Source organism: Portunus trituberculatus, chromosome 5, assembly GCF_017591435.1.
Source record: "Portunus trituberculatus isolate SZX2019 chromosome 5, ASM1759143v1, whole genome shotgun sequence".
NCBI lineage: Eukaryota > Metazoa > Arthropoda > Malacostraca > Decapoda > Portunidae > Portunus > Portunus trituberculatus.
Window position 1 is genome coordinate 100630 of NC_059259.1, and position 15404 is coordinate 116033.

Genomic DNA, 15404 nt, shown 5'->3' on the forward strand with positions numbered 1-15404 from the left:
ACACCTGCTACTACTTATGATAAAAATGATAATGATGATGATGATACTAATAATAATTAATAATAATAATAATAATAATAATAACGTGAATAAGTAAATCATTGCAAAACCAGTGTGACTTCATTATAGACTTGCACCACAATGAAGCTTTTTTCGTCCTGATTATTTTCATTTGTAAGTTTCCTGTTTACATAACTACCAGATCATTATTAGTTTCGCACGACTTTTTCCGTCAGAGGATGCGATTTATGAACCAATCTGGTCTACGAATCGATGCGAAAAGAACGATAACGGCGTGATGATTTAATTACCTAGTTATCAAAGAAGGAAGTCAAGTATCCTCCCCATGCTGAGATTGATTGCATGGAAAAGAAAAACATGTACGAATTCAGAATACTCTTGGTAGTTGAGGTTACTTGTCTAGAAGATAATTGACAATGTTCTCCAACTTCCGAGTGATAGATATTTAAATTCGTCTTGGCAAACGCTATTCACTAGTTTCCCGACTTTCAAATTTCCGCGAAGAGTTACTATGCCAGATACTTTACCTGTGTGCACTCAAGAGGCCGTATACCTAGCGAATAAAAACATGTTTTGTACAGAATATACGAAAAAATCTTTTGTATATTGTCTATATTACTTTATCAGACATGCTTATTTTTACTCGTTTTAGTTCTTTAAACGTTCAGTATATTTACTGTTAAACATCATCAGATTTTCTGGCTTTGTTTTTACTCCAAGGTACAAAATGTTTAGAGTTGTGTTCTTGCTGAATCTTGCCACGTTGATGATCTTCGCGTTGGGCATGGTAAAGACGCCCACGCTTATAGTGGCCGCCAACAGTATAGATGACGTGGAAGGGACCTCCTCTGAAGATCTCTCTGCAAAGGAACTGAAGGTTGACGACCTCTCAGCAGAACTGGACCAAATTCATCAGGATTTGGCTGCTCTAAGCGAAGCCCAAGAAAATAAAGCAGATGACATTTCTACAAGTGAGAGCCTCAATGAAAAGGAAAACCGAAAGGTAATGAAATTAATCAAAAAGAAACTTCTTGGATTTCCTATTAATGAGTCGCAGGAAGTTCTAGCAGAAGAACCACAAGAACTCCCTTCAGAAGACATAGTAAGTTTAGCCAGCACTCAACGCAAAATTGTTAAGGATGTAGATCCATCCACTAACAAACCTGGCAACAGAAGTACTGGTGAAAAGAAAGCTGAAGACAAAACGTGTAAGAAAAACATAACACTGTCACAAATCATAAAGCCAAACCGTAATACAACTAAGGAAAAAGAGTTTGCTGTGAAATCTGAAAAGAAAGTTAAAGTAGTTCCCTCTGCAGAAGTAGATGCAAATCAGTTCATAAAAAAACTTGTTCCTGTTTTAGTTAAAGAAGGAAAAACAGATGAAATAGTCGATCCGAAAGAAGAAATAGAGATAGTCAAAGAAATAATACCTTTATTGAAAACAGTAGGAAAAAATAAAATCACAGTGACCGAAGAAGTAGAGGTCGACATAGAAATAGGATTCAAAACGTACAGAGAAATCATGATTCAAAACAAAGAAGATAAATTACCTGAGAAAGTAAGAGGTGCGGCAGAAGATGAGAAGACATCTATGATAGAATCCAACATGATCACTGTGGCTAAAGACCGATTTTACGAGAACCCAAAAGAGAAAGGTATTATTGGATTAGATGAAGTGAATGAAACGGAACTTACGTAACAGGAAACAGAGGAGTGGTCAGACTTTCTTCATACCAAACTGATGTAGCGATATTCTTATTGCTGTGTATCGCTTCACGAGTTTACTTTTACTTATTGTTATCTCTCTATCTACCTGTATATTCTATCTCATTGGTGGGTTGCCTTATTTCTTTCTTCAATTTCTTAGGTTATTGCTGTTCACAGGCAGTGCTATGCTAAAGAAATTTGACGAATATGTTGATATACCTGTGTTAGTGTTTAAGAATAGCTGTCATACTAAAAGGTTACGAGATCATAAGGAATGGAAGTGTGTGTGTGTGTGTGTGTGTGTGTGTGTGTGTGTGTGTGTGTGTTTACCTAGTTGTAGTTTTACAGGGCCTGGGCTTTATGCTCGTGTGGCCCAGTCTCCATATCTACACTTATCCAATCTTACTTTAAAAGTGTGCACACTCGTTGCAGACACTACTTCTTCATCCAAACTGTTCCACGTCTCAATACATCTCTGCGGGAAACTATATTTTTTAACATCTCTCAGACATCTTCCCTTTCTCAGCTTTTTACTATGCGATCTTGTGCTTCGGATGTCATATTCTTCTCTCAGGATTAGTTTCTCATTAACCACTTGGTCCATTCCGTTGATCAATTTATAAACTTGTATCAGGTCTCCTCTCTCCCTTCTTTGTTCCAGGGTTGGTAGATCCATAGCCTTTAGTCTCTCCTCATATGTCATCCCTTCAAATTCTGGAACCATTCTTGTAGCCATTTTTTGTAGCCTCTCCAATTTCCTTGTTTTTTTTTTTTTTTTGTGGGGTCCACACTACTGTGTGTGTGTGTGTGTGTGTTCTTTTGTGCAAACATTCATGTGGCTATATATACTATATTCAAGAAACACTCATTCACTTTACCTTGTGAAATAATGGAAGATGATTTGTTTGATGGCAATAAAAGATACACCAACATCTGCCTGAAGGATACAGTCCTCTCTCCCCGCTCCCTGCGATAAGGAGAGAAGGGGAGATATTTTTAGGCGCACAGAGTTGCCCTCCCTCACACCCGACACTCATATTTCGTGTAAAATCAGCATACAGTGAATCTTACAAGATGTAATACTCTTTTTGTCAGTATAATGTAAAGTTATATTTCCCTTGCAACTGGTAGCTTTGTAGAATTCCTATGTAGAACTCTGTACTAGATCATCTTGCTGATATACCACGTACTGTTTGCTTGAAGGAAACAGGCCTCCCTCTCCCTCGCTGTCCCTGTGATAAGGAAAGAAGATACACCACGAGCTTGCGTTTCTGTTCTCTCCTCTGCGTTGTTTTGCAAACTATACATTCCCTCTGTCCCTTCTTATGTGGCCTTCCTGGTGCTGGAGGAACATGTACAGGAAATGAGTTTCCAGTCCTACAGCTTGCAGGCGCTCCAGTCCTTCCTGAGCTGCACGGCTCTGTCTACCTGGACCTGAATGTGTAGGCACTTGTGTTGCAAATCTTTCCAGCATTTGTTTTCTGACTTTCATACTGAATACTCTTAGAGATGACTTGTTGCCTGTTTTGGTCATGTAAATGTTGCATGTATTCAACATGCAAATATCTATCATGTGGAAAAATACTTTCCTATACCACTTGACACTTATTCTTAGGCTGTCCACTGTACCTAGCTGCATATCAACTTTATCAACGAGTCTCATGTTGATGTTATAATGAGCGACAATATCAGGTTTGAAGATAGGCTCATTTGTTCTCCTGTGAACCCGCTGGGTATCTTTCATCTGGCCAGTGTGGATAGTAGAAAGAAGATGCACTGCTCTTTTATCGTGCCATTTCATTACTATCATATCATGTCTTGAATCTGATTACATCACCTTTTTTTGTTACTCCAAAGTTTGGCATATATTTTCTCTTTGATCTGACAGTGCCCACTGCACCAGTATTATTATCATGTAATACCTTGCCAGCTGAGGACTCGTATACCAATTATCAGTACACAATACATGGCCTTTTCCCAGGTAATCTTTCAGGAGTACATCTACTACTGAGCCAGAGAATCCACTAGGATTGTTTTTAGTCGAATCATCAATGTTACTGCCAGAATGGATGCAAAAATCCAGCACAATTCCGGTTTCGCAATCACATAGCACATACAATTTGATTCCAAAGCGATGTCGCTTTGATGGTATATATTGTTTGAAAGCTAATCTTCCCTTGAATAGCATCAGTGATTCATCTATAACAACATTCTGAAATGGGTTGAAGTAAGACTTGAATTTATCTGTAAGACTTTGCAGCACTGGTCTTATTTTCCAAAGTGGATCAGCAGTTTCTTCACTAGAAAAGTGAAGAAATCTTAGAATATTACTGTAACTGTCTCTTGTGATTTGTCTTGCAAAAAATGGCATGTATAACATCTGAGCCTTGCTCCAGTAATCATGTCTAACAGCCTTTTTAGAATGAGGCATTAGCATAGTCACAGCTATGAACGTCAAAAGTTCATCTCTTGTGATATGTAGCCATTCTTTCTCGTGCGAGCGAGGGGTTACATCAGATGTTTCAGCATACCGGGCATGATATGCGTTGGTTTCAGTCACTATATGATCCAGTAATTCATTATCGAGCAATGCCAAGAAATAATCACACTTGTCGGTAATGCCAACAGGTTCTCCAGCAAACACAGGCATTGTTGGAGTAAAATCCTCACACTCATCCCAGCAAAATATATCTTCAGGTCGAGCAGCACCTGTGAAACCTTGTGCTGCACTTCTAGGCCTTGATACACTTCTGCTACGCCTTCGTGGCCTGCCATGCCCACCAGGCGCTCCACGCCCACGAAATCCTGCGAGGCGAGCATGTGGCGGTGGTGCAGTTTCTGTATCACTGAGACTGAGAATATCATCATCACTACTGCTATATTCACATCCTTCAGTCACTAAGTCAAAATCACTGTCTTCACTCTCATCAGTGATGTGAAAGTCACTGTCAGATTCATCACTTTCATCAGAAAAAAGTGGGGTAGATTCACCCGGTGGGTTGTCTCCACCCGACACGCCGCGGGAGGTGCCAGGTCTCGCCTCCATGACGAACACAAAGTCTCTGAGGCGTGTGTGAAAACAGTCAAACTGGCAACTCAGCTAGTAGAGAGTGATGCCAGATACTGAGCCTCACTTTTCCATCCTACAGCCCCGCGCCAATCTTCAAATGTCAAGCGGGAAAAATCATGATTACCGATACGATCGCCGTCTCTCTGGACGGAACAATATCATCATTCATGTACGATCACCGTAAGCCAAGGGTTAAGATAGTTTGTCAGGTTTTGAGGACATTTTAAGACAATTTGACATCTCCTCCTCCTCCTCCTCTTCCTCCTCTTCCTCTTCCTCTTCCTCTTCCTCTTCCTCTTCCTCTTCCTCCTCCTCCTCCTCCTCCTCCTCCTCCTCCTCCTCCTCCTCCTCCTCCTCCTCCTCCTCCTCCTGTGCTAATACAATTACTATTATTACTATCCCAGTGTGACCTGTGTGACCTCTGACCTTTTGCCACAGGATTCCCTGGACTGCGACTTCACTGTGACCCGAGAGGAGGTGGCCACTCAACGCTGAGGTCACACGGCTCTCTTCCTTATGCAGGTCAGTGGTGTGGTGTGAGGTGTGGGGAGGTGTGGTTAGGTTACATTAGGTTAGGTTGGGCGGTTAAGGTTTTGAGGGAATTTTGAGGCAGTTTGTCATGTTTTGAGGGTATATTTAAACAGTTTGGCATATTTTAAGGGCATTTTAGATAGTTTGGCATGTGTTGAGGGTATTTTGAGACAGTTTGATGTGTTTGGTGGGCAGTTTAAGACAGTTTAGTATATTTTGAGACAGTTTGGCATGTTTGAGGATATTTTAAAACAGTTTGACATGTTTTATGGCCATATTGAGACAGTTTGGCATGTTTTAAGGGCATTTTGAGAGTTTGACATTTTTTGAGGGCATTTTAATACATTTTGGCAGGTTTTGAGAGCAATTTGAAACAGTTTGGCTAGTTTTCAGGGTATATTAAGACAATTTGAGAGGTTTTGAAGTGAATTGAAGACAGTTTGGCAGGTTTTCAGGGCATATTAAGACAGTTTGGTATGTTTTGAGGGCAATTTTAGACAGTTTGGCAGGTTTTGAGGCCAATTTAAGATAGTTTGACATGTTTTGATGGCATTTTAAGACAGTTTGGCAGGTTTTGAGGGCATATTAAGGCAGTTTGGCAGATTTTGAGTGCAATTATATATATATATATATATATATATATATATATATATATATATATATATATATATATATATATATATATATATATATATATATAGTTAGGCATTTTGCATTATTGTAAATAACAGCATATTCTTATTTGATTTATAATTAACAGTGGTAGTGGTAGCCTTTTCCAAGATATCATACTGGAATAGGTGGAAGCTTGAATTATATATGTATATTAATTTTAATGCAAGTTTAATTTTTGAGTTACTTGTGTTAACCTAAGGATGTAAAATTTCCATAACTAAGAAAGTAACAATTCTGTTTTGTAATCATGTGCATTGTGTATAATTTGTTGCATATTAATTATTTAAGATCATAGCAATACACTAGAAATTTAGAATAAACTAAACTTTTTTCTATTTAATTGAAAAGATTAGGTGAAAGCTCATTTTTCTGAATTGGTCTACTAATGTGTAATGAATTAATATCAAAGGATGTCAGATTTAATTAAAGAGAAACATACACAACAAAATGAGTTTCTTTTGCTAATATTTTGTCTGTTTTACAATTTTTAATAATTTAAAAAATATTTTTGACCGCCAAAATATCGTCAATAAAATTAATAATGAAAATGCACAAGACCAAATGGTCGCTAAAAGAGTAAGAAGTAAGAATTTAAAATAACTGACAAGAATCAGAAGACTGAGAAGATATTCATTTCAATTACTGAGTAATTTACCTTTGCAAATGGCTTCAAAAAGCTTCTAGAATTGCTCCTATTTCACAAACGTTCTCAGAAGGACTCACAGCATCCCCCAAAACAAAGCCTCCCATCTGATAACGCTTACCGTCCACCAACTCATCCTGGTGTCCAGTGCAGTAATCACTATAAGTAGTAGTATCGGTATCGGCCCAATTAGGTGGTATTGGTATCGTTATCGGAATCGGCCAAAATTTTGGTATCGGTACATCTTTAATTTGAGACAGATTTGGCATGTTATGAAGGCATTTTAAGGCAGTTTGTCATGTTTTGAGGACATTTTAAGACAGTTTGGTATGTTTTGAGGGGATTTTAAGGTAGTTTGCCAGATTTTGAGGAGATTATAAGACAGTTTGATATGTTTTGATGACATTTTAAGATAGTTTGTCATGTTTTGAAGACATTTAAGACAGTTTGGCATGTTGTGATAGAATTTTAAGACAGTTTTGCATGTTTTGAGGTCAGTTAAAAAAGTTTGACATGTTTTAACGGCATTTGAGTTGCATTCAGTTCAGTTTACAAAATAGTTAAGGTGACTCAATGTAAACAGTGCACCTCTCATTACAGGAAAGTCAAGTCCCTGAATGCTGCCAAGGAGAGAGACTGCTGCTGGAACACTGCACCACCAAGCCAAGACAAGACAAGCGACAACACAACACAAGCCTTCTACAACACCTGCAGCCATCAGCAACACCCAGAGTACAAGACAACACCTGGAGCCATGAAGAATAGTTAGGATAAATTAGCAGTTTGGCATTTTTATTTTAAGGACATTTTAAGACAAGTTTGGTATGTTTTTATGGTATTTTAAGACCATTTGGCATGTTTTTATGGTATTTTAAGACCATTTGGCATGTTTTTGAGGGCATTTGAAGAAAGTTTGGTTATGGTAATACCCTTTTATTGACATTAACCCCTTCAGTACCATGACACATTTCCATATTCCTTGTGGTGACTATTTGGTGATTTTGTACAGCTTTACAAACTCATGTGGGGGTGAAAATTGTGAAGACTGTGGCCATTAATTTTGTGACCTTCATAGACCTTCGATAATGTCAATAAAATGGTCTAATGGTGCACAAATCTCAAGGTAAAAATGTGTCCCAGTACTGAAGGGGTTAAGAAGGGTGTATGGAAGTGACAAGATTAATGGGCACAGTCTTCACTATTTCAATTCCCCACATGAGTTTGTGAAGCAAGTGTTGGATTCTCTGGACAAAGATGCAGTGTGCTTGTTAAGAGATTGACTCAGCACTCACTCACTCCTTCACTTACTGAACTCAGAGGAATGAAGAATGTGCATTGTTGCTGCTTGTGTGTCAGACAAAGGCCTGTATTCACAAACACTTTGGTGTCTCAACAACACGCCTTCCAAGGCCACAGAGATCACTGGCAGGGTTTTCATGAGTGTTTCTCCACTTAATATTGTAGAAATGTGACTCTGCCTCAGGAACCATAAAAATACCCTTATTCTCTCACCACCACTGTTTTCCAAGGCCACACAGATGACTGGCAGGGTTTTCAAGACTGTTTCTCCACTTAATAATACAGAAATCTTGTCATTCTGCCTTTAGAACTCTCTTCTCTCTCTCTCTCTCTCTCTCTCTGAGTACTTGGTACTTGTTATTTTTATCTTTGAAGTTGAAATTTCTTAAAATTTTGAACTCTGAGTACTTGGTACTTGTTATTTTTATCTTTGAAGTTGAAATTTCTTAAAATTTTTCTTAAAATTTTGAACTCTGAGTACTTGGTACTTGTTATTTTTATCTTTGAAGTTGAAATTTCTTAAAATTTTGAAAAGTTGAAAATTATTGCAGACTAATTCTTTTTAGCAGACTTTAATTCTTTTTATTAAGCTGAAAATCATTGTAGACTGAAAATTTGTGTAGACTTTCACTATTTTGTATATTGTTTTATTCAGTTGAAAATATTTGTGGAGTTTTTTTTTGCAGGCAATGTGTAATAAATAATAATGTAAAAAATTGAATAAAAGTAAAGTGTAGGGAGACTGTTGTATTAAATTTTTAGATCCAATATGCCACCTTATCTCCGGAGACTCTTTAGAGTATTTTCGACTTAGTACGTTTTTAGGGCCCGCTTTTGGGCTTTTTTCCGTTTTTTAGGGCCCGCTTTTGGCCTTTTTTTGCCGTTTTTCTCTAAGATTTTTATTTTTTTTTTGGCCAGTAGTAGTACTGCTGTAATTTTAGACCGTTTGAGGATTTTTCAGCCAGATGGATTTTGGGACCATTTTTTTTACATTAAGTTATGGATGTGTAATTTTTTCTCGCTTTAGTTTAATTTTCTAACAACCACTTTTCGTATTGCTTATGATAATAAAGCTTCAAATCTAGCGTTTTATTTCTGGGGTGTGATCGTTTAGAGCGAGTGTAGGTGGTGGTCAATGGAGGCAATATTGGCGTGTCAGACGGATCCAAGCCAGCTTGAGGCGACTACTCACCGAAACCACCCACAACCCACAAATATTCCCAGGAAATGAAATTTAACAAAACCCACAAATATTCCCAGGATAGGAAATTTACCGAAACAAAAAGGATTTCTTTACACTTTATTATTCAGTAGTGACAACAGATCCAAGCTTCAAGTACAGTGACACCACAATAATGAGGTGGTAGTGGCAGCAAGCGTTGAATAGGAGGATGTCTGCTATGCGAAGCTGAATCTCTCTGGACTGCGGTGGTGGCGGCGGAGTTAGTGGTGGTGGTGTAGCAGGTGTTTGCCAGGCCGCTGCGAGGCGAAGTCCCTCAGTGCCAGTAGCGGCGACGGCGACACGTATTAGCGGGACGGCAGTGAAGGCCCAATGCGAGGCAGTGCCCCTCCGAGTAGCGGTAGCAGCGGCGGCGGCGGCGGCGGCAACGGTCAATGTAGGCGCAGTGCGAAGCCAGAGTACCTTTCCTGATGGTGCAGGACGCACGGGATCGCTGCAGTCACGGCTTCGGATCACCAACTCCTGTAATGGACAAAAATTAACTGATTATCTCCATATGTACCACGCCACACTGTCCTACAATACACACTTCACTGCCTCAGTCAGCCTCACTCGCCCTCCTCGATCGTTATTCCACTTACACTCCAGTTACACCCTTCTCCCTCGTTCTCCTCCCAGCGTCTCCCGTGTGACGTAGCATCCTGGCCCTTCACCATCCTGACACTCCCATCCCTTCATTCTCACATCTCCCACGCCAGTTTCAGTAAACCACACCACGTCAAACCCCCTCAAACTTCTCCCACACCCGATCCTCACACCCACACAACCAATCTTGCCACACATTCATCTACCTGGTTAGTGGAATCTTCCGTGTCTGCCGTCATCTGTAGGTTCTCGTCTCCAATCCTCCGCCTCACCACACCTGCCTCGCCTCTATTACCCACTCATCCAGCCAGTCTCCCTCAACGGCGGCAGCAGCGGTGGCGGTCGTTAAGAGTAGACCGTGTGCGCGATGCAAGGCAGCGAGTCCTTCCCCAACCTTGCGGCGGTGGCGGAGGCGTTAGTGTTGGTAGTGAGCATTGTCCGTTAAGTGCAAGGTAGACGAGGCTCACTACCGCTGTGGAGTCAGGCCTTTGGATCGGCAACGCCTGTAATGGACAAAAATAAGCATGAACAAAGCAGTACCTTGTTTACTTGTTCATTATTATCCCTACAGCTAACAAGCAAGATTGCCCCCTAAGCAAACTCCTTCACTGCCTCAATCAGCCTTTCACTCTTTATTCTACGTATTCTTACCACCACCACCAATACCACCACAAATACATGAACAGCAGTATCTTTCACTAATTATCTCTAAATCTAACGCCACATTATCTTAAACTCCTTCACTGCCTCAGCCAGCCTTTCACTCGTCTACACATTTTGACCAACACCACACATTCCCTTCATGTCTTCACTTCCATCTATAATATACCCTAACTCACTCAAACACTTTATTCCCCCTCTTTGTCCTAAAACTCATCACTGCCTCAGCCAACCTTTCACGCGTCTCTACTCCGTTACACTTCAGTGCCCTAACCCAGCCAAACACTCGCACCACACCATCCCTTCTGTCTCCTATTTTATCACACTGCATTCAGTTAGTTCCCACTCTGCCTCCTCTTGCCACGAGCCATTCACGCTCACTTCATTCCTCCCAGCCATTCTCAACCCTGCCCCCCCACACACAAACCCTCCCACCGTCACCCGTGAACCTCAAACCATTTACGCCTGCCTACCACTTCAAGAACTAATTTCATGGTTATATCCCCAAACTTACCGTTATGCTACCACATCTCGCTTCTAATGCACGTACCTTGAAACACCAGCCTCGTTACGTTAGGAAATCCTGTCCACTCATTCTTTTCGCCGTTTCTGGTACCTATTCTATAACGAGGGAACCACAATGACTAGATAACCTGAAACATTTTAGCCTCAAATATAACTTGGAGTTCTATAGTAACGCGACCCGTTTAATCCCTTCAGCACCAAGACGCGTTTTCATATTCCTTTTGTTACTATTTGGTGATTTTATACAACTTGAGAAACCTTGTGACATCCATACACGCTTTGTAACATCAATAGAATGATCTAATCGTACACACATCAAGGTGAAAATGCGTGACAGTACTGGAGAGGTTAAGCGTAATTCTTCCTTTCTACACGACTACAATGACCACGAAAACACTCCACTTGTTACAGCCATTACACAAATCTATTCTGAACCCACGTTACTCTAACCACACTAGTGAATGAACGACCATCTGCCCTTATTGACAACTAGACCAAGTAAATTTAACACGTAGCGATGGTTCCCGATACATCCTACATTGACACACAGACAGACATCGTACAATTAACCTTCCAATAGACACAGTGCACATCCTACACATACCCAGTTATCTTTATCAGTCAACATTGCTAACAACCTCCAAGTTACTGACTACCAATTTCCTATCACCACTGCAGTGTTTACTCGCACACAACACCAACACCTCATACCTACACTGTTCATTTACATAAAAACCACTAACCTCTCCTGTGCTGTGCTGTGCTGTGCTGTGGTTTGGTGTGGTCCGATAACCTCACAGCAGCGGCACGTCACCCCGCCGCACGAAAACGGACGCAGATCAAGCTTCCCGTTGCTGTTCCTGCCGCTGCTGAACGTCACACCCACAAGACACAGACGGACACCGGGCTGCATAGACTCAAGGGGTCGGTGGTGACGTGGAGGCGTGGTGACTGGAGAGGTGTAGCGAGCGTGGTGTCTCAAGTAATACTGGTCCTGCTGGTATTCTGAGCTACTGACCTTGCTTCGTTTACGTCTCCCGCCCCCCTGGATATAAACTAGCCACGCTCTTTAACTCCATCCAAACCAACCATTACACACACTCAATTGCATTAATTTGTTTCATCAATCATTCTCACCTTCCGTGTAGTACTTACAATTATACACGATTTTTTTTTTTTTTTATCATTATGTAACAGTTTGAAGCTTCCTTCGTAATAAATGATTATGATAAGACAATAATAATAATATTCTCTCTCTCTCTCTCTCTCTCTCTCTCTCTCTCTCTCTCTGTCTGTCTCTAAGTGAACCCTGCCTGTAAATCAACGAATAAAGAAAAAAAAAACCGTATCATTAACGGGAAATTGATTATAATAGGTAATAATAATTCTCTCTCTCTCTCTCTCTCTCTCTCTCTCTCTCTCTCTCTCTCTCTCTCTCTCTCTCTCAAGTGAACCCTGCCTGTAAATTAACGAATAAAGAAAAAAACGTATCATTAACGAAAAATTGATTATGAAAGATAATAATTCTCTCTCTCTCTCTCTCTCTCTCTCTCTCTCTCTCTCTCTCTCTCCAAGTGAACCTTGCCTGTAAATCAACGAATAAAAAAAAAAAACGTATCATTAACGGGAAATGAGTATAATAGATAATAATAATTCTCTCTCTCTCTCTCTCTCTCTCTCTCTCTCTCTCTCTCTCCAAGCCTGCAAATCAACGAATCAATATTAAAAAAAATTAGTAAAAACGTATCATGAACGGATCACTTTTCTAAGGAAGCTTGAGTTGAATTTAGTTGTAAAGACGGAAATGCAACACGTTAGGAGAATAACTGAGACGGAGGGAGGTGGAAAAGGAATTAGGAGGCAAACTAGTGGTGGCTCACACGAGTGAATGGATAGCTAACCCTTTCAGTACCGTGACACATTACGATATCCATGCTCTACGCTTACTACTGGGTGATTTTATACAGCTTCACAAACTTACGTGGGGATTAAGATAGTGAAGACTGTGGCCATTAACGAGAGTGGTGATGGAGCTGGTGCGATTGTTAGCCAGTCAGGCAGTTAGGCAGGAGCGAGGAGGCATTAAGCTACCTCTCTTAATGAACCCCTTCAGTACTGGGACACATTTTTTACCTTGAGATTTGTGCACGGTTAGACCATTTTGTTGACATTACCAAGGGTCTTTGGAGGTCACCAAGTTAATGACCTGCAGGGCTGGAGCTGGTGACCTATGCTTCTTTGAATTATTACACCGCCGATAATGGTGATTGTAGTGATGATGATAATGATATGATGATGATGATGATAATGATGATGATGATGGTGATAATATAGCAGTAGTAGTAGTAGTAAAATAATAATATTAAATAAATAAATAAATAAATAAATAAAATAATATTGATAGTAGTAGTAGTAAGATAAATGATAATAATAAATAAATAAACAAACAAATAAAATAATAATGATAGTAGTAGTAGTAGTTGTAGTAGTAGTAGTAATAGTAGTAGTAGTAGTAGTACAATAAATAATAATAACAATAATAATAACACTAACAACCACTCACAATAACAATCACTAATGCCACAATAATCAGGCAATGTAAAGGAGAAAGATGACTTTAAGGAAATGATTAGTGAGCAGAATGAAAGGTTTGAAAGGGAATGGGAACTGAAGAAAACACAATGGACTGAGTCGAGGGAAGCAGAGATGGTTGGATTACAAGAAATAATTAAAGATCAGTTGAAGGAAGACAAAAAAGAAAGGTCCAAGGAACTGGTTAATGTAATGAAGAATAAGGAAACATTGATAAGAGAAATAGCAGAAAAGAAGAAGAGTGTGTTAATATTTGGGATGAAAGAACAAAATATAACATATAAGCCTAAGAGAATTAAGGAAGAATTAAAACGGTAAGAGATCTGTTCAAAAATCTAAATGATGATGAAAAAAAGACCTACAAGAAGAAGTGGAAGAGATCCATAGACTGGGTCCGTATAAGGAGGAGTGAGCAGACCGATTAAAGTAGTACTGAAGTCACAACAATCTGCGGAGGATATCCTATATAGAACATCAAAGTTAAGAGAGATAGAAGGTTGTAAAGAGGTGTTTGTGAGAAAGAATAGAAATGAGGAAGAGAGGAGAAGATATAAGGAATTGGTGGAAGAGGCGAGAAGGAAAAATGATGAGCGGTCTGAGGAGGAAAAAGAAAAGTTTTTCTGGAGAGTTATAGGGGAGAGAGTCAGAAAGTGGTATGTGGAAAGAAGGAATACGGAGGAACCCCTAGAGGAGCAGTGGGTGGACTAATGTATACTAATATAGATGGGATACTGTCAAGCAGATTGGAATTGCAAGACTATATGATAGTGGAGAAGCCTGATATAGTGTGTTTGACTGAGACAAAATTGCATGAAAAACAAAGATAAATTTGGATAATAAATATAATATATGGAGAAAGGATAGAGAGTAAAGGTGGAGGAGGAGTTATGATTATGACGAAGAAATAAATAAATGTGGATAAGGTTTGGTATGGGAAGAACAACGCAGAAGTGATAAGCATAAGGATAAAAAGTGATGGAAAAGAATTAATAATCATGGTGACCTATGTACCTCCTAAAACAAATTCTTGGACATTAAGGGAATACGACAATATGATCAAGGATACTTTACAGAGTTTGGAAAGTGTATTATCTGGAAAAAGAAAGGTGATACTAGTAGGAGATTTTAATTGTAAGGAGGTGGATTGGGAAAATCTAGTAAGTGGTGTTGGAGAGGAAGCATGGGAGAGAGATTTCTTAATCTAATGATGGAAAATATGATGGAACAGAGGGTGAAGGAAAATACTAGATATAGAGGAGATGATGAACCGGCTAGACTGGATTTGGTGTTAACAAGAGAAGTGTACCTATGTGGAGATATACAATACAAATGTCCTTTGGGAAAGAGTGATCATGTGGTTATGGAAATGCAGATAGCAACAACACAGCGAAGGAAGGACGAGACATACAGGAGTGGTAGATTGAATTATAGAAAGATGGACACAGAAAGTTTGAAAAATTATTTCAGAAAATTAGATTGGGAGGAGATGTTACAAATCAGAGAAGTGCAAAAGAAATATGAGATTTTTATGAAATATTATAAAGAAGGAGTTATGAAATTTGTACCAAAGTATAAACCGAGAGAGGAAGGAAGAAAGGATTGGTTTAATGCAACTTGTGTTAAGGCTAAGGAAAAGAGAGATGTGGCTTGGAAAAGATGGAAAAGAGCAGGAATATACTAAATAAGGAGAATTATAGAGTGGCGAGAAATGAGTATGTGAGGGTAAGGAGGAGGAAGAAAGAAAATTTGAAAAGATATTGTAGACAAGAGTAAGGAACATCCAAAATTGTTTTACAGGTTCATAAATGGTAAACTTAAAAGAGAGAGTCCATTGAAAGATTAAAAGGAGAGCA

At 39.5% G+C, this 15404-nt stretch overlaps 1 protein-coding gene across 3 annotated transcripts; it reads right to left on the reverse strand.

The window, feature by feature from the left end:
• Positions 1 to 9236: 9236 nt before the first annotated feature.
• On the reverse strand, positions 9237 to 11965 carry LOC123516246. 3 transcript variants are annotated; one of them, XR_006678134.1, is made up of 3 exons: positions 11703 to 11965; positions 9981 to 10168; positions 9237 to 9651 (listed from the first exon to the last, which is right to left on the reverse strand). XR_006678134.1 is itself a non-coding variant. In XM_045275480.1 (2 exons), the coding sequence occupies exons 1-2, from the start codon at positions 9843 to 9845 to the stop codon at positions 9253 to 9255; spliced, it is 474 nt and encodes a 157-aa protein (XP_045131415.1). In that variant the 5' UTR covers positions 9846 to 9968; the 3' UTR covers positions 9237 to 9252. The 3 variants fall into 3 exon arrangements, 1 of the variants encoding a protein (XP_045131415.1); XR_006678133.1 differs by having other exon boundaries at positions 9981 to 10277; XM_045275480.1 differs by lacking the exons at positions 9981 to 10168; positions 11703 to 11965 and adding an exon at positions 9771 to 9968.
• Between the last annotated feature and the right edge of the window lie 3439 nt (positions 11966 to 15404).

Excerpts from the sequence above, each read along its gene's own strand:
- LOC123516246 (XM_045275480.1), bottom strand. The coding sequence starts at position 9,845 with ATGGTGAAGGGCCAGGATGCTACGTCACACGGGAGACGCTGGGAGGAG. Across the intron at positions 9,652-9,770 it reads GAGAAGGGTGTAACTGGAGT|GAGTTGGTGATCCGAAGCCG; the intron begins GTAAGTGGAATA and ends TGTCCATTACAG.